Source organism: Rhinopithecus bieti, unplaced genomic scaffold (genome assembly GCF_001698545.2).
Source record: "Rhinopithecus bieti isolate Rb0 unplaced genomic scaffold, ASM169854v2 scaffold_20098, whole genome shotgun sequence".
In the NCBI taxonomy this organism is placed as follows: Eukaryota; Metazoa; Chordata; class Mammalia; order Primates; family Cercopithecidae; genus Rhinopithecus; species Rhinopithecus bieti.
This window is the reverse complement of record NW_016810571.1, coordinates 3,613,438-3,639,736: the sequence shown is the minus strand read 5'-3', so window position 1 is coordinate 3,639,736 and position 26,299 is coordinate 3,613,438. Positions and strand designations below refer to the sequence as shown.

Genomic DNA, 26,299 nt, shown 5'->3' with positions numbered 1-26,299 from the left:
TTATCACGTATTGTAGTGATTAAGTGGCTTGGTTAAGTCCAAATCTTTAAGCCCAAAATAGAGTATATAATCACTGAGGATTCCCTGATCTCTTACTTGAAGCTCTGGTCTTGAACACAAATAACACTCACGTGTAAAACTACCACTTTATTTCACAAATCTTTTCTGGCACTATTTCTTAATTCAGATTGGCAGCCTCCAACTATTACTCCTATATAAAAATGCATCTTGATAATTTCTAGTCATAATTTTTTCATCCCTTTCAGATGAACAGGAACAGTATCCATACTAAAATGAAAGTTCTACACTGCAGCTGGAGTTCATTTCGGAATGAAAGCCTCGGAACTCTTACCGATATCTTTGGAGGTGATCTTTCGCCTTTGTTTCAAGACTGGCTGTGATGCTTCCACTGAGCCAGGAGGAAAGGTGATCTCCCTTCTGATTGGGGGTGGTTGGGGTGGTGGCCCAGTGACCTGGGATGCGGGGACCGTGGGCATGACCTTCTGCATCTTCATAGAGGGCAGAAAGGGAGACTTGCTTGGAGACATGCGGTTCTCCAGGGAGCGCTGGAAGGATGCTGGGCTGGGCGCCCTGGAGATGTGATTTGGCAGTGACGGTGGCGTCTGGTAGGACGGCTGTGGCGGGCGCGTGATGGGCTGCATGGAGGCTGAGGACGACATATAAGGCTGACGCTGGCTGACGTGAGAAGGCCACTGGCTCTCATGATTTATCCTCTGATCAGGTACCATCATATCGTCCGTGCGGTTCATGCCTGGGTAAGGGGGCGCCTGTGCAGGGCCGCCAGGGCCCTGCCTGTTCTGGTAGGGATAAGGCATATCATTGCGTGCTGCCCACATATTCTGCTGAGGTCCCTCGCTGGAGGACGACTGCAGCGGGCCGCCCATCATCTGAGGCGGGATTCCGTGCGTCTGGATCTGCCCCGGGCCCTGCATCCTCTCCCTGCTGTAGGGATATGGGTACTGGCCCTGGATGGGCCTGCGGTCCGGGCCCGAGTAGGAGCCTCCGTACTGATTGTACATCTCCTGCTGCTGGCTGCTGTACTGCATGTTGTACATGTCGCCCTCGTGGCGCTTGGCTGGAGGCCCGTACATGCCGTCCATATGGCGTTTGTAATTCTGGAATTCGCAGAAAGACAAATCATCCTGATGTACTCTTACAGGTATAATCACACACGGAAATTATGCAAAATAGTTATTACCTGCTAGAATGTTCATTTCACAATGAATATGGGAAGCTCCTATAACAACTGAGAACAATCTATGTTCAATATTTCAGTATTATATACACCATGTCACACACTCAGGAGAGGGCATCCAAAATTTGTTTTCACGTGTTTGAAACTTTCTGTGGAAAAAACAAAAAAAAGCCTCCTCTCCTTAGGCTGTGCCACCGGGACAGCCAGCATTAAACTCCCACACAGGCAGATGGCGCCCGGGCTGGGAGCTGCACTAGGACCACAGCAGGAGGCAGAAGGACCCTCTCACAGGAGAGCCAGCATCCAGGGGCTGGCCTGAAAGGGTCTCGGGGTAAAAGGGTTTCTTGGGCCCCATTTTATGGAAAAGCCTCCAAACAGGACTCGGCTCTCCAGACTGGTCACCCGACATCCATCCCACAGCTCCTGCCCCGACTTCTAGCCTGGCCAGGTGCGGCTCCCCCAAAGCCCCACTGGTCACAGCACTGAGGACAGGGCTGGCACCACACCTGCTACTAAGCTTGCTTCCAGGATGCTCCAGGACCAGTGCAGTGGGTAGGCGGGACTCTGATGGGAGGCAGTGAGATGCTGATGTTTTTCACTTTACTTGAAAACTGTTTAAGATCAGTTGGTTTAAAAATGCAACTCACTGGCCAGGCGCAGTGACTCACGCCTGTAATCCCAGCACTTTGGGAAGCCGAGGTAGGAGGATCACCTGAGGTCAGGGGTTCGAGACCAGCTTGGCCAACATGGTGAAACCCCGTCTCTACTAAAAATACAAAAATTAGCCAGGCATGGTGGTGGGCGCCTGTAGTCCCAGCTGCTTGGGAGGCGGAGGCATGAGAATCGCTTGAGCCCAGGAGGCAGAGGTTACAGACAGCCAAGATTGCGCCAGAGCGAGACTCCATCTCAAAAAAAAAAAAAAAAAAAAAAAGGCAATTCCACTCGTGCCTCACAGGTGCTCCCAGCAAAATTAAATGAGGAGCGCGACCAACAATATACGATCACCGTTAGTTATACCTAAATAGGATGATTTCATTATAATTATTTATTATAATTATATAACATATACATAGTTTTCAAAATTTTTATTTTTTGCAAGAGGTCTCAGATCTGAAAAGTTGTTTAAAAATAGCAAAGTCCTGTATGTCTGGAAAGCCACACCATGAAGGGTGGTTCTCTGCAACAGCACTGGTCACTGTAAGGGAGAGATCTTGCATAACTTAGCATCTCTGAGCTGCAATGGTCACCTGTGAACCAGCAAAAACCTGTCCCACTTATTCAAAATAAGTATCATTAGCATCTTATCTCATTTTTTAAAAAGCCGATTCACTTTCACTATTAGTATATAATATTTTATGTTGTTTTTCTACACATTCTCCTTAAAGCACTGACGAATTTCTGTTCTAAAATGGCTTCTGATACAATAGTATGCACAATAGATACATGTTTAAAATATACTCACTCTAGCTCGGGCTTGTTATTATTTACAAGGATGAATACACTCAACTTCTTGTTACAAGTTATATTTGTTTCAGGAAACCATGTATCAAGAGTTATTTTTAATGTGCTGACTTCAACATCCCAGGAGTACTTTCTAGCATTAACTATATCCTGAATGCTCAACAAACACTAATCATTTTTGTTAGATATCTGAAAATCTTCAGAAGTAAGAAAAGTTTGAGTTTTAGCCTCCAGGAGAGAACCAGAAAACACAGCACCCCATGCCCACTTGCCAACTCACCGGCTGCTGTGGGTACAGGCCGGGCTGGTGCCCTCCATACGGCGGCTGTCCCGAGGGAGGGCCTTGGCCTGGATACTGCTGCCCATAAGGTTCATGCCTGGAACGAGGCATTCAAAGACAACTCAACTGAGAAAAAGCTTCAGGCAAACAGAGAAATAAACAATCCATTTCTGGAACCCTGACTCCCCCAAGCAGCTCTGTGTGGCTTTCCCCGCACACCCCTCCGACAAAGGCCCTCTGAGAGGCAGCTGCACGCCAACTGTTAGCACCAGGGATGGGAACACCCATTTTGGGAACAGTGCCAAACTCCTAGTTCAGGCTGTTGGCTAATAGGTGTCAGAGGAATACCGGTTGAGCAGGCAGGCACCCTGTAAGCACTTGTCAGAGCCTCTGGCCTCTGCCTTGGAGGCCGCAGCCCCGCCTCTCCACTGACGTGTACCTTAGGAAGTGTCGTACAATGCTGTGATGTGAAGCATTAATGGAAGCAAGAAACGACCAGAAGAACTGAAGACTCAAAGGCAATGTTCCTAGAAGTACCGGAACATCAAAATGTTTGTACTTTGCACGTTCTCATTATGAATGGAAAATGTTTAATTCTTAAAAGCTATACTTCAAATTTAACTCCAATGTTAGCTAATCATTGTATAAATACAAGTTCTCAGAATTTCACAGTCCTATGCCCTAAAAGGCTACAGAAAAGAATGACAGGGATGATTTGAACGCACACCTATTACATCTTAAAATGGAAATGAATAATATATTCATTTTTCAACTACTAGTATATTAAAAAATTATAAATACCATAAAAAATAGCATGTTTTAAAAGGCAATAGATTTGGAACTTTGAAAAATACATTGGTTTAAGTTAATATACTAAATCTTGTAAGAAAGGGTACAATGGACTGAATATATTCCTAAGCTGATCAAGGAATGAGAATAATAAAACAAAAGAATTTTAGATTATCACATGTGAAACAGACATGGGAACTTCTGATAACTACTTTGATATCTAAGAAGGAAGCTCAGAGATAGGAGGAAAGAAATGTATTTGACATGGGTAAAATTTAAGTTGCATAACAAGCAACATTTTTCAGAAGAGAAAACTTAACAATGAGGTAAACCCCTCTTTAATGTGGTAGAGCCAAGATAATTGTTCTTCTTCTAATCTTGCCAGCTACCCCCTCAAAAAACATCTGTAGCTTTTCCTGGACCCTCAAAAACAAAACAAACCTAACTAAAATCCTTGATTCAGCACACTAAACATTACCTTATAGTTAACTGATTAACGAATGTATCACAAGTAAATATTGGCCACATTATGGCCAGGTTAAGAATCAGAAGAGTCAATTCCTAGGTCCCTAGGAGAAAGCACCGTGTCTTCTTAAACATGGGATGGACGCCCAAGAACAAGGCTCACAAACAGTACCACAAAGAAACCTCATTTGGTAAAGCCTGATTTTTCAACCTTTTTCTCCTCTGTATTACACTGAGGAAGCTTTCCCACTGATCGGCCCGTCCCTGTGACCCCAGCATGTGGCCTGATGAAACGTGAGCGGCTCTGGCCCAGCTGGTCCCCAGCAGAACAGCACATGCAGCTTCCGAAGGCAGCGATCCCAAAGCCAGCTCCACCCTGTGGCACACCACTGTGGCTCCAGGGAGGGAAAAGCCCTTCTATTAGGACTCTATCTTTTTTCTTTAAAAATCTGAAATATTACATGAAAACCTTGCTTATAATCATGTCTCTTATGAGGAGTTAGAGAACATATCAACAAGGGGAAAGGGTTTCTCTGACAATGAGTATTCAAGTCAGGGCGCAGGCAAGGGACTTTCTCCACAAAAAGAAGCCTACCCTATGCCATCATCTTAGGAAGCAGTTTTCAGATTACCTTTCAGAGCCATTTCAATAACTTTTCCTCCTAATTGAAAATCAATCTGAATCATCAGTCCTGCAGCTGAACTTGCCATTTTAACTTGCAAGTTTAACTTGCCATTTTAAGTCATTTCAAGATTAAGAGAGGCTGCAGTGAGGCCTGTGCTGTGGGTTTTCTAGAAATGTTTATTCAGGAGCAAAGTATTGTCCCTCTGTTTAAAATAGTCACAGGGAAAAGCACTGCCTGGAAGACCTTTCCAGAATGTTGAAAGCCCAGTGTGGCTACCACTGCATAGGCCTTTCCCCAGACAGAAAGAAGGGAGGGAGGGGAGCTGGTGCTCTGGAGGCCCAGGCATCCAGGAGCTCCAGGTGAGCCTCTTCTGGAGTGTGCAGCTGGCAGTCCCTCAGAAGGAAGCGGGGAGCTGGCGCTGGGTGCCAGCGTGGCTTGTGGCGGCCCTGGCTCTTGACTTGGGGAAGAAGACTCCTACCGAGGCCAAGGTCCTTCTCCCTGGTCCTGAATAGCCATCTACTGAGGGCAGTCACCCGACACTCACCTGGTGACCAGCAGCCATTGCCTCTTTACTTTCACAGGAAAGGGGACACTGTATATTGTCACCAGTGGCTCAGCTGCCAGAGCTCAGAAATGTGTGTGTGAGGAAAGCACCGTTTCTAGTAAATCATCTTATCGCCATCTTAAAAAATACTCACCTTCGGTCATAACTGGCTCCATAGGGAAACTGCTGGCGCTGCCCCATGCCCAGGTTGGACATTGCTCCGGAGGGACTTTGGTTGTACATGTCCTGCATGCTGCTGTTGGGCATTTGTCCTTGCGTCATAAAGGGCTCGCTGCTTCCAGGCACTGCAATATTTTAAATAAAATGCATACATTTAGGCATTTCTGAAAGTCAAAGGCCCATCCATCCCTTCTAGTAATCTCTATTGTCTTTGTACTTTTTCTTTTTTTTTGAGATGGAGTCTCACTCTGTCACCCAGGCTAAGTGCAGTGGTGTGATCTTGGCTCACTGCAACCTCTGCTTCCTGTGTTCAGGTGATTCTCCTGCCTCAGTCTCCCGAGAAGCTGAGATGACAGGCACCCACCATCGCACCTGGCTAATTTTTGTATTTTTAGTAGAGATGGGGTTTCACCATGTAGGTCAGGCTGGTCTTGAACTCCTGACCTCAGGTGATCCATCCACCTCAGCCTCTCAAAGTGCTGGGATTTTAGGCGTGAGCCACTGCGCCTGGCCTGTATTTTTTTTTAATATGGTAGATCATAATACTATTGAAAGAGCCTAAGGTGTGGAACCAAGATGTGCTCTAGGGGGGCAGAAATCTAAGATGGCCTCGAAGATCCAGCCCCCTCTGCCCGGTGGGCACCTCCCCTTCAGTGTGGGTAGGACCTGTGAATACCATGGTATCACTCCCATGATTATGTTATGTTACATTGCAAAAGGGGCCTAACAGATGTGATTATAGTTACTAATCAGCCGACTGCGAGTTAACCAGAAGGGAGACTGTCCAGGTAGCCCTTTAACTTTGGATCTAGAGCTTAGAGAGGAAGCAAGTCAGAGATACTTTCCTGCTGGCCTTGAAGAAGCAACTGACATGCTGTGGAGGGGGATCACGTGTTGGGAAAGGTGGGCAGAGGATAGTCAACAAGAAAATGGGACTGTAGCCTCACAACCACGAGGAACTGAATTCTGTCAACAACTTAAATAAACTCGGAAGAGGACCCTGAGCCTTCAAGGAGCTCACAGTCCTGGCAGACACCTTGATTTCAGCCTGTGGGACCCTGAGCAGAGGTCCAGTCACACTGTGCCAGATTCCTGACCCACAGACACTGTGGGATCATACATTTATGTTGTTTTAAGCTGCTAAGTTTGTGGTAACTTGTTATATAACAACATAGAAAACTAACACAGGCCCAGATCCATTCCTTACTTGGGTAAGTTACCTCTGAGTTTAATTTCATTTCTTTTTTAACATTTTTATTATGTTTTTTAGAGACAGGGTTTCGCTCCATCACCTAGTGATAAGAGGTGCAATGGTGCAGCTGCAGTGGTGAAATCGTAGCTTACTGTAGCCTCGAACTCCTGGGCTCAAGCGATCTGCCTGCCTCAGCCTCCTGAGGTGCTGGAATTACAGGCATGAGTCATCACCGGGCCCCTATTTTCTTGTCTATAAAATGAGGCCAGTAATATTATCCCATGAAATGGTTGTAAGGAGGACATAAAATATGTATACAAAGTTAGTTCCCTTCTCCCGTAAGAAAAAAAGTAAAAACCTTAACATTCAGCCACTGATTCACTCCAAAATAAGGATTAAAAAAATTATTAGGGAGTTAAGAATAGCTCAAGATGGGATGAAATACAACTATTTCTAACACAGGATGGAGTGCCAATTAGGTAGTATATGCAAATCAGCATCAGCTCAGAGCCTGAAGGAAATTGGGTTCAGTTCAGAAACTAGCCTGATGGCAAATTAAACATTTTAATATAAATTTTCATCACTATACAGTATTGCTACCTTTCTCCATCCTATGATTATGTGAAGCAAAAGCTGGTTAAGATTTTGTGAGCGGATACATTTTGTTAGGCTGGTAGAGAGGGGCCAATGCCAGCATCAAGTATTTTCCCTTGCAATGTGCTTTCACCTATTTTATCTATTTGATCTCACATCATCCTGTGGTAGAACCAGTTTTGAAGTTACTTTCTATTTTGTAGATGTGATAACAGAGATAGACAGAAATCACGTGGCATAATTAAATAGCTTTTCTCTAATACACAAGGAAATTTAAAAGCAACACCAAATTAAAAATGGGCAAACACATAAATGAACATTCACAAAAGAAAAATAAATGGTCAATCAACATATGAAAAGATGTGTGAGTTCACTAATAATGGAATGAATCCAAGGTAAACAGTAACGAGGCTTTCTCCCTTCCATCTGATTGGCTAATGTGAAAATGATGGACAATGATCATTCTTAGTAAGGGGGTGAGAACCCACACACCCTCACATGCTCTTGTTGAGAACATTAAACTGGTATAAAGTTTGCCAATACCTGCTTTACCTGCTATGGGAGGCTCTGCTTTGGCAACCCCTAAAGAAGTGCATCTCCCAGCATTCGCAGCCTGGGAAACCCCTCCCATGATGCCTTTGGGCTTGGTCATGTGATTAGCATTGCCTAAGAGGGCTCCAGCAAGTGAGATGCAAGCAAAAGTTTTTAAGTGCTTGCTCCCGGGACCTGTCCTCTTGGAGTGCTCCCTCTTGAAATCCATCTGCCATGTTATGGGCATCTAAGAAACTACATGGAAAGGCCCCATGGAGGATGCTGCAGCCAACAGCTCGAGCTGAGTTCCCAGTAGAGCCTGGGGATGATGTCAGCCACTCAAGACACATCAGAGCCCAGCAGAGCTCTCAGCCTGGTTCCCAGATGATGGCGGCTACCTCAATGTCCTAGCTGACAACATGACACACACAGCGAAGAACTACCCAGTCTACCATAGAACTGAGAGATATAATTAAGTGTTACAGTTTTTAAAGTCACTAAGATTTGGGGGTAGTTTGTTATACTGTAAAAGCTCAGATATTCAGTAAAAAAAGTTAATATCCTTTGATTCAACAGTTCTACTTCTAGGAATCTATTTTGCATAAACATTCTTACAAATGTGAAAAAACTGTACTTCAATAATCACTGCTTCATTGTTTATAATAGCAAAAGATTATGGCACAACTCACCCATTACTAGAGCATTAGGATGTATCTATTCAATTAGAACAAGTAGAGCTATGTGTACAGATATTAATAGACATTTGATATATACTATTCTGTCAAACATATAAAATGATGTTCATTTATATGTAATCAATCAATTCCTCAATCAGTGAAGTAAGGAAGTAAGAAGGCAGGGAAGGCAGGTTGGCGAACAGGCAGGGCCAGGTCCCTCAGGGCTACTGAGGGCTAATATTAGATCAGACTCTTTGACCATGCTACCATACTACAGGTTAACACCGACAGCAGCAGCAACAGAGACAAAGAGTATGTTTTCCACTGAAGTTAGTCATTAAATAGAAAATCACAGCACCATTAAGTTTACTGACAGAGTAAGGCAAACTGAAGAATGGAAAACTATACAGAACAGGAGTAAGACTCTTAGAAAATCTGTTTCCCGTGGATTTTCTGTTTATCTGCTTTTATTTGGTACTGAATACACTAGAGATTGTACTTGCCACTGGGGATCATTTACATGGTTGATGAAAACGTCACAGACAGTCACCAAAGTAGGATGGCTGAACCTTATGATGGTGTGAAAGCAACAGGCATTCATTATGCTCCTCAATTTAAGATGGGGTTATATCTGGATCAAGTCATTGTAAATCAAAAATATTGTAAGTGAAAGTGTGTTTTCAACTTACCAATATTTTCAATTTAGGATGGGTTTCTTCTGATGTAACCCCACTGTAAGGTGAGAAGTATCCGTATATATCTACCTAGGGCCTAGCAAGGTGATCCCAGAATCATTCTACCCCAACACACTTTATTTTTATAATAAGAAAAATTCTAGGCATAAGGACACAAGGGAAATACATCTACAGTTGTCTAATGTGGTGTATCGGTGGGATATGGGAATGGTTTGTAATACATTTTGAGGCCAAATTCCAAATACTACTAATTATTTTTTTCCATGTTGTCATATTTTCAGAGTCTAAAGCCACCAAAAGCACTAACGAAATGTTCTGTGTAGCATCTCATACCACTAAGAAAATAGCTCCCCAACATTCACAAAGCTTTTGAAATTCTAAGCTTCTGGATTTACTGCATGTTCTGCAAAATCCTCACTTGGAATCAGCAGCCCTGAAACTTCTGAAAGAAAAATAATCATAGATGATCTTGCTTTATGAGTGTTATCTGACATATTATACACAAAATACTATGAATTTCATTTATAAATGGTATATGCCCTATATTCAAATTTTAAAGATTTTCCATTGTTCTTTTTCATTGGTCTATAATACATATGAAAACCAAGGCTTTGTACTTTATGCTTCTCTCCATTCAGACAATATTATCAAGAAATTCATGTACCCCAACATCTAAGCACAACACAGGTACTATTATTTAAGGGATTTCAGAGTAAGTACTTCCATAAAAATATTATTCACTATTTCTTCTATATGTTTTTTTCTAATAATATTCATATCATTCTTCAATTTCACGGCCTTGAAAGCATTTGGAAGAATGCCCAAGAGCGAAGTATCAAGTCTCCACTTGTGGCTTGTAGACCACAGGCAGAACTGAAGGGCAGTGACTCAGACAGCCACAGCCTCAGTGCTGCCTCAACCTTGGGAGTCGGCGGGCATCAAGGGAAGGGCCAACCTGGTGTCTCCTGATGGCAGTCACAAACTCCCGCACTCTCTCGCAAGGATCTCATCAATCCCATCACTGCAGATGCCATTTCTACACTTACTACTCCAAGATCATACCGACTCCAACATCTGCTCAGCTCCAGCTATGCATTCCGTGCCTTACCACGGGGACACACCCCAGACGGTCTCCAGGTTCCCCTCTCTAGCCCAGTCCTTTCCCAATCCTCCGCACTGCAGGGAATGATGTCTTCACTTGCTCAGTTATGGTTAGCTTCTCCCTCAGGGCCCGCATTCACTCCGCGAGCACCTCTGATGTACACTCTGCCGGCGGGTTCCCTCTGTGCTGCTGGTGTCCAGCTCCAGTTGGCCAGCTCCCCCTAGACTCTCAGTGATCTCCCCAAAGCTACTCTTACCTCTTTCCGGTGCATTCTCCAGAGACGGCCAGTTATTTACTTATTTATGTATTTATTACAAAAAAAACCTACTCACATCACTTCCCTGCATAACATCTTTCACCTTGGTGAAAAATCCAGATTTATCAATACGCCCACGGACACCGAAAGGGTCTGGCCCCGCTGGCCTCAACGACCTCAGCCTGTCCCCGGGGCCATGCTCACTGTGCTCTGGACACCCACCACCTGCTCATACACCAAGCTCATTCCTGCCACCATCCCCATGACAGGTTCTCAGGACCCTTCCCTCCTGACCACCCAGTCTAAATCGCCCTCCCTCTCTCCCACGGCGCCACCCAATGCCACTGCTACCTGTATTCTTTCTTCCTTTCACTTTCCTGTCTTCCACCAACCACAATCGTTAACTGCTTATTTGTGCTTATTTTTTGCTTCCTCCCAGGAATTAAGAAGGCAGGGAGTCTGTGATTCCCTGAAGGTGGGCAGCGACTCTGATTTAACAATCCACGAGCTAGCGCCCAGCACACACTAGCACAACACCATGCCAGGTGCCGTGAAGCGCATGCTTACTTACCACCGCTGCCAGCCACTCCTGTCTGAGCTCTGTGTGCAGGAACTTAATCCTCACCATGCCTTTGGAAGTGGGTCCTATTATTTTCCCAATTTCTAGATAAGGAATGTAACTGTGTGTGTGAGGAGGTGGCAGGTATCCAGAAACAGGGATTATGTGCCGGAGAAAAGGCCGAGGGCACTGAGGCCAGCTGGGGACAGGATGAGGGCACAAAGAGGCTAACTGCTTTTCCCAAGGCCACAAGTGGAGTGGGATGGGGACCTGGGACCCACACCGAGGCAGCCTGGGCTCAGAGGTGTTCTGAGTGAAAGGTAAACTATTGTGGAACGGCAGACAGTAGAATGCCCACTGGTCCATGCCTGGGCGGAGGCCCCTCTGCACGTACCTTTTCTCATTCCCCCAAAGGGGTCCTTGTTGGGCTCATAGGGCATCCTGCCCATCACATCGGGCATGCTCATGCCCTGCTGGTAGGGGGCGTTTGGAGTCATGGAGTTCCGTTTCGGGAAGGATGAATCACTCACGTCTGAGAACGGGTCGTGCACACTGATTGTACTGCTTCTGAAGAGATGCAAGGAATGAAAGCTTAATGATACAGCGGGAGTTACCTCCAAACAGTACATTCAGAAGATGAACCAATCTTGAAATGTGCAAATGCAAAAAACATCCAAAATAAATGACTTGAAGAAAACTGGTAGTCATCAACATTTAAAAACTCTCTAGGAAATACTGTTTCTTCTCTCTGTGAAGTTTGCTCCAGAAAACTAAAATATGAACAAACGTGACTTTGTATGGCTCATAGAGTTATCGGAACATACCTTCCACCTTGCATTGGGGTCATCTGTCCGTGAGGGGTGGAGGCTGGGGTAGGTGGCTTCAGGTCACCTGGAACCTCTGCCATGGAATTGCTGCCAGTTGACTGAGGGGTCTGTGGGCCTTGCAAGGATCCCGAGTTAGCTGATAGCAGCAGCACCAAGAGAAAACAGGAAGAAATCCAGAGATTACCAAGTAAGCCCAGCCGCCTTGCTAGTCGTATAGATGAAAGAAATAAATGTAAATAAGACACCATAATGATGTTGTAAAATTCATTGCTTTTATATTGTTTACAGTAAAAATTAGTAAAGAAGATTTTGAGTAAATATATTTCATTTGTGAGCCATAAAATACATTTATATCTTTTGACTGGATACTTATTTTCTGGGGTATTTAACCCAAGAAAATAATCTAATAAAAAAGAGGCTTTAGGCAGAAGAGTGTTTATTCACCGTTGTCTTGACTGGAAATAATCTAAATGCACATTTTTATAAATGGGATGAAAATTTTGGTGCATCAACTCGATGAATTATTGTGCTGTTTTAGAAACAAAATTAGGAAACTTAGTTCTGGGTCTTAGACAATGTGAAATGTTTAAGATGAAAAGCAAGGACACAAATTGACAATGAGCCTTATGTCATTTCAATAGCTTCTCAACATCTGAATGCGTCTGTGCTCTGTCATTAATAGCATCACTTTTTGACCTATGAAATCAGAGTTGTTATCAAAAAGCACAAGTCATACTGGTTTGGAGTTTTTAAATGTTATCAGGGTGCTGAGATTTGGCTTTAAGTATAATTACATTATAATAACAGAATTGAACCGGTTTTTTCCAAATCTTATGTGGGACTCTGGGAAAAATTAACTAACCTCACCTTGAGGGAAAAACGTAACATTTGCCAGGCTCCTGCTCTCTCATCTCTTGCAGTCCTTAGCATGCTAGATCATCAATAGATACTGGTTTCATGTGTGAATTAAATACTTAATAAATGAGTAATATGCCTACTATAGTCTAGGCTCTCTTCTACACCCACATACACCAGTGGACCAAACTGACAAGAAAGACAACAACCCTTGCCCTCATGGTAAAAAAGTGCAGAACCCCCTGAACAAATGGCAGGATTACTGCTGCTTGTGAATAACATTTTCCATGTTATTGTGTAGAATACCTTTCCCTATGACGTTCCCAAGGCTCACTACAATTACTATTATTCACATTTTACTTTAGTGGCAACAGAGGTGAAACAAACCACGAGAGGCTCCAGAGGACACTGCAAAGGAGTCAGAAATCGAAAGGAGTACATTATTTCTACTCGGAAAGCCTCAGCTGGACAGAGACATTTCTAGCCAGATGAGGTCTGCTCAGCCCCTGGCCTGGGTTGGAATGAACGCTGGCCAGCAGAGCTGAACACTGCGTAACATCCGTCCCTGTGAACCCTGCACTGAATGACTTAGAGAAGTTCTCAGAGATGCCGAGAAGACTGACTTTTTAAAAAAAGCTTTTATTTCCTTTTTTTTTTTAACTTTGATTTTAAGTTGAGGGGTACATGTGCAGGATGTGCAGGTTTGTTACATAGGTAAACATGTGCCATGGGCGCTTGTTATACGGAGAAGATTGATGGCTAATGTAGATGCCTAATGTAGGTACAAAAGAAAAATGTATTCACTCATACTTACAAACCGAATTTGCGTAAAACCCTGGAAACACATGTTAAAAAGGTATATCGTAATAACGGAAGAAAGTCCTCTTTTGCAGATATAAAAGGGTAATCGTCCTGCAGACATGGTTGCCTGCCTAATGCCACGGAAGAGCAATGACTTGCTTCCGAAATTCAGGCAGGCTCCGCTACAGCCTCGACAGCTTCCTTGGAAACATCACTTGCAAGGCTTGATTTCAGAAAGACCCTTATTTACAAGTATTCACATTTATAGCTAATAAAAAAAAAAAAAGGAAAATCTCTCTTGCCAGTGTTTTTTTTTCCTTTCATGAAAAAAAAAATGAATGCAACCTCTTGTAACTCCATTAATAGAGGAGGCTGGCAGGCTCTCTAGGACATCCCTACCTTTTGCCAGAAGCTACAAATGTATACTCTAAAGTAAACAATGGAAAGGTTACTGAAGGTTAAGTACATTCACACACTTCAGACAGCATGGCCAGGCTCCTAGCTGGGAAGATAATTTACCCAGCACGAACCTGGTGCCCTAGTTCTGGCGGGGTTGCGGGAAGTAGGGTGGGGAGAAGGAAGAGCTGATATGTCCCAGGTCTACAGTGACTAGAGGTCAACCAGAGGGCACCTCTGTTTATAACCTGAGCCCCTTTCTCATTTATCTTCCACTGAGGATTCCCTAGTTGGATCCATGACAGGTTTTGTGACATCACCTGTCAGCTAATAATAGAAATTCAGTCAGCCACCTGCCAGCCAAGATGGATGGGTTTTTGGTTACAGACTTACTAATTCAATGTGGAGCTCCGTGCCTCACCCCTGCCCCACTTCTCCCAGCCTGGTCCCTTCCATTCCCCTCCCCATCTCCAGCTTACAGGCTGCAGAGGCCATCTGGGGAGGTGCTTCCTACAGCACTCATTGGAAATCCCCCACACCCTTTTCTAGATGCTTTATAACAAGATCCCCACTGGCACCTTAAAGACAAACCATACCCCAAGGCCTTGCCTCGGTTCACCTGGGAGTCTCAATCACTGACTTGCTCTGGTGGCTGGAAGACAGGAACCCAGGTACCCAGTGTGAGAAGCCACATGGCAACTTGGCAGTGATGTGTGGGGTGCAGCCCCAGGAGCCAAGGGGCTTATGCCTCCCAGAGGCTAACAGAATTGAAGCCTAGAGCTGTATTAGCACCCCAAATCAAAATCTGACTAGAGAGAGATGACTTGTAGTGCTCTTAGAATACAGTAAAAAGACTTAGGATTTTAGTTGGTTCAGAGCAAAGGCTGGGGGAAAAAAATCTAAAATGTTTCTTCAGAATCTTTTAATTTAGTCTGCCTGAATGTGCTGGTAAAAAATAAACTACAGCCGGGCGTGGTGGCTCAAACCTGTAATCCCAGCACTTTGGGAGGCCAAGACGGGCGGATCACGAGGTCAGATCGAGACCATCCTGGCTAACACGGTGAAACCCCGTCTCTACTAAAAAATACAAAAAACTGGCCAGACAAGGTGGCAGGCGCCTGTAGTCCCAGCTACTCGGGAGGCTGAGGCAGGAGAATGGCGTAAACCCGGGAGGCGGAGCTTGCAGTGAGCTGAGATCCGGCCACTGCACTCCAGCCTGGGAGACAGAGCGAGACTCCGTCTCAAAAAAAAAAAAAAAACAAAAAAAAAACAAGAAAAAACACACTACAATTATATTCTTCCAGGAAAAGTGATTCAAAGAACATCAATTTTACTGTAAATTTGTGTTTAAAAATTTTGTAATAAATAAGACTCTAACATGGCCAATAGATGGGAATAATTTTATTTTCCTTTAACAACAAAAATGTTTCCAAGACCATTTCCCTAATGATGGGACTGGAATTGGAGAGGCCACCTGCCGTGTGGGTGGCACTGAATCGAGAGGCTTCTAAAGACCAGGGTGCCTCCGCCTGAGATCCCCGGACGCCTGTGTGTGCCTTGAGCCCCCTGCACGTGCTCTTGGGGCTGGGCGAGACCAGGAGGCTTTCCTTCCACTGCCTCCTGTGTCACAGGACCTCGGCTCCCTCTGGACTACTGAGAAGAATGTATACCAGGAGTCCATCTGCAATCCAAGCTCCTTTGTGTAGTTAAAATGATAATGTCGCCATAAAAATGGCAGTTTAAACAAGGGGAAAAGGGAAGGGCTGGCTGTTAAGAGAACAGGCCCTCCACTTTCTGAAGGATCTATACGCCTCAGCAGGGCCCCCGTCCTGAAGCTGATGCACACTGGGAGAGCTATTCTCCATACACAAGGGCAGCCCATTCAGTGACACGAGTTCTTTCCTGGCAAATAAAATGTACCCTTAGATCTTTGCAGACATCACCACTTTGCTCCCTACGCCCCACTGGGTTTTTATTTTGGAAAAATAGTTTCAGAGCTGTTCATAGGCAGCTTGTTTTACTCTGTGAACTGGATGTAATGTTATGAGATTTTAAAATTAGATTTCCCAGTTTTAAGGGACACCAGAGTTGGCAAAGCCTTTGAATCTTTAAGGATGAGGTTAGCGAGGATTTCTCCTTGTTTTTAAAGCCTACGGATGTAATTCTAGGTATACTCACTACAAGTGCAGTTTGGGCCTACAAAGTATTTATATGAGATCCCTTGATTAGGAACCTTGGCTATCAGCTTTACCATCCAGACAGCAGCTACAGGAAATCATTAAAAGCAAAATAACTTCTTGCTCTGGCTTCTATGTGTAAACATCTCATGTGTTACAAAGGTATTTTCAACACAGGCAGAGGTGTCTGGTGGGTATCATGTATACTCTAGCACCAGATGCCCCAGAAAAGACCTTCTACTCCCCAGCTAGCTGGCTTTGGGCAAGGTACTTAGATTCCACGAGACCTTCATTTTCTCATGGATTTTAAAATAGTATCAAAGTCACAGGACTGATGTGAAGATGAAATGATAACACTTAGAAAAGGGCCCAGCACACTGGAAGTGCCCAGGAAACATGGGCTGCCAGCCATGCTCAGAAGAAGCTGTGTACAGGAGCGGCGGGTGCAGCCACGTCTCGTAGACAGGGACCAGGAACAGTGAGGCTACGTGCTGAAGGTCACTGACTGGGAGCCAGACACAGATAAGAGAATGGTCGGATCTACTGGAGTGAGGTCACCACCCAGCACTAAGGTGCCAATGTCTTCCCCCCTCTACTATTGCATTTACGAGAATATATGATTTTGTAATTTCAAATTTGAAACCCGAACGGTAGAACGAAAGCTAGCAGGGGAGCTGAAAGGAATGGAAGGGTCTCTGTCAGTGGGGAGGGGAGGGAAGGGAGCCGGCAGGTGTCACTGACGCAGCTTGGCCTGTGAGCGTGTTGGTGACGAGCACTGCACCCATTCCTAAGACCACTGACTTCCAGGACAAGGCTGCAAAAGACCACCTGTTTCCAAAACAAGGCTGTGTGGATCCTTACCACGACAGCTTGCTAAACACCCTAGAAGTGAGAACTTGCTGGGCAGGGGATGTTAGAAACTAAGCCCAGGCTTCATTTTGCTAAAGTTCAAATCTGAGGGTTTCTGACAGAGGGTGGGCGCGCTCGAGCTGTCAAACCTGCAGGGTGGCATTTCCTAGAAGTGCACAAGTGTTCAAACAGGCCACTGGGGATCTTTATTTTGTGTAGAGGTAGATGTAATCTTTTTGAATACTTGTATAAGGAATAAACGTATATGGCTCAGAATTCAAAAACTTGTTTTGATTAAGGTACAGCAAAAGAAGGGGTGCCTTCCAAGGGCCAATCAGAAATGGCCACATCCCAGATTTAATTCTCTCATCCCTTAACACTGCCAATGGGCGTCCAATTAAATAAACAAAACGACGCAGGAACCCCCGCCTCTCAAAGGTCCCGAGTTCTCTGTTGGCCTGACTGTGGAACGACCTTCCCGGAACCTCCCAGGCCAGGCGCCTAGGCTTTCCTGGGCCAGTGACTGCAGCGCCGCCACTTACCAGGAGATGGCGGCTGGAGCTTGGGCTGCTTTTTGGTGTCCCCGGTGCTGAAGACTTCCGGCGGGGGCTCCTCCCCGCGTTCGATCTTGCACTCGAAGGCAAACAGGTACTGAATATACTGCTTTTTCAGGGAGCTCGCTGCACTGCTTGAGGTGCCAACGTTTAGGTTGGTGGCCAGCTCACGCCACTTCTTGTTTTTATTAACCTAGCAAAAAACACGGCAGGATCATTGGTTTGCAGCAAAGTGGCTTGTTTAAAGCCAGGAGACAAAAAAAGCACTTAATGTCTTGGTTTACTTTTTTTCATTTGCCTCTTTTAACTAATGCTCATTACTCCCACTCAGGAGTGCATAGGCAGCATTTACAGTTATAAAACCATTAGGGAACCTGCTGATGGCAACAGAAAAAGCACTGCTCCGAGGTCCTTCTGCCCGCTGTGTCTCCCAACGCCTCACACTTATCCCACTCCACCTCCAATTAAGGAAAAAGGGCATGTCAAAACGTTTAAAAAGCAACAACGGCACTATTTTGCAATTTAGGTTTTTGGGCAGTGATGTGAGAGTGTTCATTCCAGCAGCTGCAAGCTCTCAGAAGTGGGCCCGGGATTCTGGGCCATAACCGTCCCCTCACCCCAAGACTGCTTGGGGTATCAGGCAAAAACAAAAGCAGCACCTTGTGCGAAGGTGAATGAGCCCCTGGACCAACGGCCCCCAACTTAAAAAGCCTGATGCGATGCCACTGGCCACCAGCCCCGCCGACGGGGCAGGTGCACACCTTCCTGTGCAGTGCTCTTACTCAAGGAGGCTTAGGCTGGAGACAACACAGTCACAAAAGGAGAAGAAAGAAAGAGAACTCCTGAAATGCGACATCAAGATCTGAGGCATTAATTTTAACCTTTTGATTCCCACTTGGGAACAGGTTATGAAAGGTTAAACATATGAATGAAACATGAGGATTTGCAAATAACTTGGAGAAGGTTTTGCCTTTTGATGTCTCCTGTGTGGCAAGGGAGGGGGTAAGGGGACACTGGTTTTCAATGAAATATTAAATTTCTGGATTCAAACTTTCTCACACAGCCCTTATGTCCATTTACTTAGTACTTGGTGGTGCATAAGTTGTGGATGCTCCTGGAGATGCCCACCGCCCTCTTTTGCCACTTAATGCAGGGCTGCAAACCGTGGGTCTTTGAGTTACTGCAGAAATGGCAAGCCGGGTGCTGCTCAGTGTGACCTAAGAAGGAAGGCTGGGAGCTAGGCTTTGTGTGGTGGCAGCACCTGTTCCCAACCACATCTGATGCCCATGAGGTAAAGAGCATGATGGGGTGGGGACAAAGATGCAACCCAGCTACATTCCAGCAATCCTCATTACAAGCCCGTGGAGAGTCTCGTGATAGACCCAGCCTGGTTATATACACTGTGGACACAGTCACAGTAAGGAAGTAGCCACACAGTATCTACTCTGCACTGGTTGATAAAATCCAATCGTTTGAGCAGTCTTGGTGATTCTAAAAAAATCCATGTCAGAAGAGGGTAGGTGCAGGGCAGAAAGGTCAGGGAAGTTGAGGGGTAGAAGGCAAAGGAGCCCAGGTGCAGAGAGGAAAGGTCCTTAAGTCTGCACCCCAGGCAGCTCCCCTGTCAAACCTGAGGCCTAGCCCGCTGGAGGTCACAGCATTGGCCCTCCTAACTGGTGGTGGGCATGGTTTGACAAGTATGACTTAATTTTCTGATAACCTGCTCTGGAGAGAGGGAAGCAGTAAATGTGACTTATATCTGACACAGATAATTAATTCAGTCATTTGTAAAACATTTCTGAGTATTTACTATGAACTACTGGCAGATTCCAGAGAATTCTGGAGCTGTAAGGAAACCTACAGGAAAATCTAGTCTGACCCACTGTATACATGAGGAAATTGAGGTCCAAGTACATGACCTGCTGAGGTCACACTGCGAGTTGGTGGCAGAGCCAGGGTCCCCCAGTGCTCCCTGACAGCACACAAACATGGGTTACAGGAAGGTGACTTTCACACAGGCTTAGCTTTTCCTTTGTGAGAAAAAAAATGAGTCCACACATTCAAAGAAAGACACTATAAGAACTTATCCATAATGCTTCCTTTTTTCCTCCCTCACTCATTCTTACCTGGGCCAAACCCCCAATCTCTTTGACGCAGACATAGAGCCGGAACAGGTCCAGAGGCTTCTTGCCCACGGCAGGCAGACTCGAGACAGGAGAGCCTCTCTCTTCCATGAAGGTGAGGTATCGGTCGACCCAGAGCTTTCTCTCTGGCTCATTCCCCAGTTCATACACCTTCGTGATCTTCTCCCCAGTGGTGGTGGAGGAGCTGGACTTCTAGTACCCAGAAGCAGCATGTGGAGGTGGGGCATGGGTGGGCAGACGGAGAGGGAAGAAGGTGAGAAAAAAGTAATGAGCTAACAAATATAAGACGAGAAGAGATTAAAAACTACTGCTATCACACAACAATTAGGAATGAAGGCTACTAGTTCAGGCACAAACTATACATTTTCTTAGTTAGGAATTTACTTTTACTTTAAATAAAAGGCCCAAACTCCCCTTTTATACACTTAAAACAAAACAAAAAAGAACAAAGCCCATTTTGGATATAAGCGTTGAATCCCAGAAGGCAAAATTCCAGTGACACCTCGTGTTATTTTTAAAAACAAAAGGGTTCTAGCTCATGGAGTGATCACAGTGAATTAAAATTTTTACATGTGATATTATAGAGCCCAAAACATTAAATGGACTCCTACTTTTCCTTGTCAAAACAAGAATGGCTAAAGGGTGTCTTGGTTAAAACGCTACAGCATCTGGAGGATGAGCAACCACATGGTGCTTGCTGAAAAGTGTAAGGTAGATTTCCAGTCACGGGAACCAGTGGTGTGAGCTATAAGCTTGGTTTTCTTTTCTTTTTTCTTTCTTTTTTTTTTTTTTTTTAAGATAAACTAAGGGTCAACCAAAGCTTTGGGATTGATGGATAAACATATACATTTATTTTTATGCCTATGTATTTATATGCTTGTGTGTTTTACACTGATACTCTAGTTCTTGCGTTTCTATGTATCTGCTTTTACCTGACACTAAAATATCAAGAGTTGCCATTTCTGAACACCTGAAGCCTACTCCGTGGATTACATAATCTGGAGGACAGGTAACACTTTTAGCCCTAGGCAGGGCAACTGTATCTCTTCCCTTTCTTTTATATCGCTATATTTGTAAAAATATTTACAATATTTGCAATACTAGGGTTATTGTGCAAAATCATTTCTTAGTTCTCAACACAGATTTCTTGGAACAATAATTTACTTCATTTATTTATGCATGTCTAGGTTATTATTTGCAATACAGAGCAATTATTATAGACAGAATTCTTAAGTTTTATCATTTTCTTTATTTAGCTTAACATAATTTTAAACATATTTCTGAAAATGTGGGGGGTTAAATAACATGGCTGCCATTGAGGCTAGATGTTACCTTATTTAGCAGAATGATCTCCAGTAAAAGTAGGTCCCTGAGAAAGGATGCCTGAGAATGAAACTTACGCAGCACGTGAGGCCCCGCTTTCCCTTTAACTAACACGTGATTCTCTAGAGTCACTGGGCTGGGATTTTAAGCCTTCGGCTTCAGAATTACTGAGGCATAACATCTTTATCAAATATGTAATGGGTGATACAGTTGATGTCAATATAAAATGTAGAATGATAAAAAATGGTTGTTTTATATTTTAGAATATACTTTGATGCTGAGGTTAAACTTCAAGTCACTTAAAAACTACTTTAGATAAGAGCTTAAAATATGTATGCATACATATTCATATATGTGTGAATATATGTCTATAAACCCATATGTACACTTAGAATATAGAAACTATATATCCAAATAAGTTTTAAAGCTTATTTTCATATTCTTGTACCCAAGGCCTGCTTGACTAGGAAAAGAGGCTGCTCTAACCCACTTCACACAAAATTCTCATCTGGACGGCACCTGAGAAGCTCTGCCGTCATTAATGGGACAGTTATTAATAACAGGTTCCTAAATTGTAGTATTGAGTTTTCTTTTTATTAACAGGACAGTTATTATTAAGAGGTTTCTAAATTTTAGTATAGAGTTTTTTTTTCCTTTGGGAAGTTACAGTTAAAAAAATGGGTCTAACGTTTTCCAAAAGTGAAAATTTGAAATAAGAACATGAAGAAAAAGGCATTATAATCTATAATCAGTTAACAGTAAAACAACTTCCCTCTTGCATTTTATTTGTAAAAAACTGAGGTAAAAGTTTCAGATTCAATTGAAAGATAAGACAAATAAAAGAAATCATTTCAATTTAAAATTTCTCCAATTAGCTCAACCAATATCCTGTTTGTAAGATCCATCTGCCGTTCCTGGTTTGGTCCTCTCTAAACTGAAACTGGGGAATGGTTCTGAATGAATAGTTAATCAAGAACTGAGCAATGGGGCATAGAAATGCTTGTTCTTGCTTCTGAAGGGACTGGATTCTTACAAGCTGGAATAGGCCTGAGAAAATGATGGACGCAGTTTGACCATATATTAACTTTTCTCTCCTTGGTTAAATAAACTTAAGTTTAATTAACTTGTGCCTATCTCAATTTGTTGTCATACCATTGGAAAAATTAAATGAAGATACTTTCTAATAGAATAGTTCTATTTTCATAATTTTACATCTTCTAAAAGCATTTTATGGCACCATAATGTAGGAGAATGAATCTGCACGGAACTGACACGGTCAGGCCTCAGTTTATGTGATAAATCCTGAAAAACCCTCCCGAGGCTGACTTGCTAAGCTAAACCAGGGCCTCAGTTTCACCACACGCTTTACTTTTCCTTTGCAGCACTATGTCACATGCTGCGTAAAATTGTACATTTTGCACGTGATTATTTGTCTGACACCCATTTTTCTGACTAGATTCTAAGTTCCACAAGGTAGAGTTTGTGTGGATGTTAATCACCAACACTTAGCATGGTGCCCTGCACGCTGGAGGGCTGTGATCGCGTTTTTTTCCCCCATGAATGATTACTCCAATGGACAAAAAGGGTGTGAAAAGCTTGGCAGCATGCTAATAGGAATTAACAGCTGATTCAAATATCCTATAAACAGGATTTCACCGAGCAAGGTGCGGAGTGAACGTGGGCACAGTCTAGTAAGGCTGAAGGCTGAGCACGAGGTTGCGCCCGCTGCCAGCACTCAACGCCTCCACCCCAGCTTAAGGTTCGCGTACTGGGCAGACAATGACCACAGCCAATATTTGGTGTCTGAATAGAGGGCAATTAAAAACTTAGTGAATAAAGAGCATGTACATTATCACTCTCATCACTGACCAGGCTCCGAATATACTGTCCTTGTTCATAGACAATGGTTTTGGATGAAGGTCTTCATCCACACTCCTCCCACTGACAGCGGGCAAACCCCCTTGCCATTCAGAAAGACGGGTTCACTTTTCCCAGTCACTAAGGCCTACCTAGTACTGCTTCAGTGTTGTAAAAATTGTATCCTACTGTGCTGTGAAACTTTCGTGGAGGCAAGAAAAAGGAATGGAAATTGCTGTAAAATTACAGCAAGACATTATTATGGTGCCACAAATGTCTTCCTTGCATATACTTTAATTAAGCCTATAAGTACATTTTCCTCAAGTCTTTTAGGCAGATTTACATTTCAGCAGTCTTTACCATATGCCTGGTAATATGTGTATGTGTATGTGTATGGACAAATGTTTATTTTTATTTTAGAATGTTTTGTAACAAAACAATGTTGGTCCACAGTACACTGTCAAAGCGTAGAGCATCTTCATCATTCTGTCTTTTCCAGACCTGCTGTTAGGCTTTTATTAAGGACACTATTGAGAGCAATTTTAAGTCCATACTGAAGTGGCATCTCAGAAAGAGCAGTTAACTATTCCGGGGTTGCACGTATTTGCGGTGATTTGATAGCAGAGATAATGTTAGGTCCTTCATTATACTCTCTTTTGTTCCCCTTTTTGAATTAGCACCTCATTCAAAAAAGTGGCTGTTTTCTCAACACAGAGCAATAGTCTGACATTTTCCACTACTGTGAACTTCAGTTTCTCTTGTTCCTATCTACTACAGGAGCCAGAAATTTGCTTGCAAATTCTTCAAACTATTTATGGTACAGGAAGAGACCATATATATGGAAATACTGAGAAAAAATACACAATTTCAAGTTTAATTATAATCAGAAAATAAAGTTTATAATTCAGTTTGCTATCGTCTTACATTAAAGGAGAAAGTCAGATTTTCATAAAGTCTCCTACAGTAGATGGAGATAATCTTAACTAGTGAATTAAAATATTGTGACTAATTCAAGCCTTCTTTATAAGTCAATGAAATTAGCAAGATGAAAAGTTTTAAACAATATAATACGGTCTATTGTTAGTCTTTGTTTTTAATAAGTTCTTATTCTTATTTATTTTTATTTTTATTTTTTTTGAGATGGAGTCTCACTCTGTTGCCCAGGCTGAAGTGCAGTGGCATGATCTTGGCTCACTGCAACCTCCGCCTCCCAGGTTCAAGTGATTCTCCTGCCTCAGCCTCCCGAGTAGCTGGGATTACAGGCGCCTGTCACTATGCCTGGCTCATTTTTGTGTTTTTAGTAGAGACAAGGTTTCACCATGTTGGCCAGGCTGGTCTCGAACTCCTGACTTCAGGTGATCCACCCGCCTTGGCCTCCCAAAGTGCTGGGATTACAGGCGTGAGCCACTGCACCCAGCCCTTAATTATTATCTTAAGTTTTAAAGATTATTATTTTTAACCTCTGAAATTCTCCCTCTGGGCTAATGCACAAATACTTTCGAAAAGTTATCTGAATTCTACCTGTTAACTTGAGAGCATTACTGATTCAGGAATGCTTTTCCTATTAAAAAAAGAAAACAAAACAAAAAACCAGGGTAGACTATGAGGGAAAAACACACAATGTTGTCTGCCTTCTGAGACTCAAAGCGAATAACACAAAGACATCAAAACGCAGGAGTCGCGCCCCTTCCTGCGAGTTCAGATGCACCCCTCCTAGAAGCGCTCTGTCTGCTATACCCATCCTAGAAGCGCTTTCTGTTTCATCTCGGGTGCTGCAAAATCGAAATGTAGCTACAGAGAAGGTAAGAGCGAATATCGCCCTTTCTTCCTCTGAAAGGGAAAATGCTGGTTATCCTAGAGCTGTATGTGAATTTTACAAACATTTACTAGAACAACCAACTCTTCAAGCCTTCAGGCTCTATCTGTTTAAACCAGTGAATGGATAATTAATAGCAGCCTCCTTTTGGGGTTTTGACTAGATTGCCAGATTCTGCACAGCTAGGGTCTTCTTGCCTCCAACTTGCCTTCCTGAGCCGTGCTCGTCAATACATCGTCTTACAGAAATGAGCATGTTAATTAAGCCTTCTTGGCAAGTAATTGCATGTTAAGGCTTTTTTTTTTTTTTTTTTTAAGATCTTTTGATGCTTTATATGAATGTAAAATAAAGGTTGCTACAGCACCATTACTTTTTTTTTTTTTTCTCTAATGGTACAGAATTTCTTTAGTAGGAAACTAACGGCCCACTTCTAGGGTCAGAAGAACATTGAGGCTTACAAAATTCCCTGATACATCCATGGCATTTTTGTTATAATTTATATATCATACAGACAGAAATCAACACTTAATTTCAAGATTATCAGCAGTCTTGTGCAGAATACAACTGTTCTATTTCAACTGATTCTAACATCGCTACACATTATTAAACTGAAAATTCATTCACATACTAACATTTCTACGTTTTTATTAATTTCAGACAAATGGGTTGAAAATAAAGCAGGGCTGATGTTATGCTAAACCATACCCAGATTGAATATTTACTTCTTTCAGGCAGGCAGTTTTGAAACAGATAGAACATGCAAAATACAGGTCAGGGGCCAAACTTATCATTCAGTCAATGGCTGCTATTAGTTCCCATATAAATGGAGAAGTAACGCATTTGAAAAATCTTCTATAAGTGCATAATGGATTAGACATTTAAAAAAAGTCACTGTGTGAAGGAGTTTGGACCCAGTTAACACACTCGCATGCTTTGTATAGAGGTGCTTCTTTATAACAGCTTTTTCATTACCAGAAATCAACTTCTCTGATGCACGCAAACTTTATTCATTTTGTCACTAATATTATTATTTATAAAGAAAACCCTTTCATGGATAAATAATGAAGAAAAAGTCTTATAAAACAAATAAACAAGCAAGCATTCAAGTAGAATTAATTAATTATCAAAAAACCCCAAAAAAACAAAAAACAAAAAAACAAAAAAAACCAGAGCCACTTACAGGGCTTGATGGAGTCTTTGGCCAGCCTGGGCTGCTAATGCTATCACTTTCATCTCCATGAAATGAGGAGATGCTAGCAGAGCTGGGGGACATTGGGGAAGGGACTGGCAGGTTGCCTGGGGTTGGGGGCTGAGAAATACCCTGAGAGCTGTAGCTATCCTGTGGTAGAGGAATAAAAAAAAAAAAAAATGACAAAGGTAGGGCAAACTTTATTTAAAATAACAAAAAGTACATCCACTTTAACAAACTAATTTTTATATATATTATATATATATATATAAAGACATGTACAAACAAACACACAAAACCACACATAGATAAAGGTATTAAAACAACATTCTTAATTAGTATAATTG

General features: G+C 43.1%; 1 protein-coding gene across 4 annotated transcripts in view; it reads right to left on the bottom strand.

Annotated features, from left to right (window-relative positions):
* ARID1B (AT-rich interaction domain 1B) overlaps positions 1–26,299 on the bottom strand; it is a 103,364-nt gene that overhangs the window by 8,886 nt on the left and 68,179 nt on the right. For 2 of the 4 annotated variants that reach the window (XM_017892384.1, XM_017892383.1), the window contains 8 exons: positions 25,944–26,102; positions 19,750–19,959; positions 17,615–17,819; positions 11,992–12,130; positions 11,562–11,734; positions 5,536–5,686; positions 2,958–3,054; positions 353–1,136 (listed from right to left, as the gene is read on the bottom strand). In XM_017892384.1, coding sequence (XP_017747873.1) covers positions 353–1,136; positions 2,958–3,054; positions 5,536–5,686; positions 11,562–11,734; positions 11,992–12,130; positions 17,615–17,819; positions 19,750–19,959; positions 25,944–26,102 — 1,918 coding nt within the window. The remainder of the gene's footprint in view (positions 1–352; positions 1,137–2,957; positions 3,055–5,535; positions 5,687–11,561; positions 11,735–11,991; positions 12,131–17,614; positions 17,820–19,749; positions 19,960–25,943; positions 26,103–26,299) is intronic. The other 2 variants (XM_017892386.1, XM_017892385.1) reach the window with 1 other exon arrangement.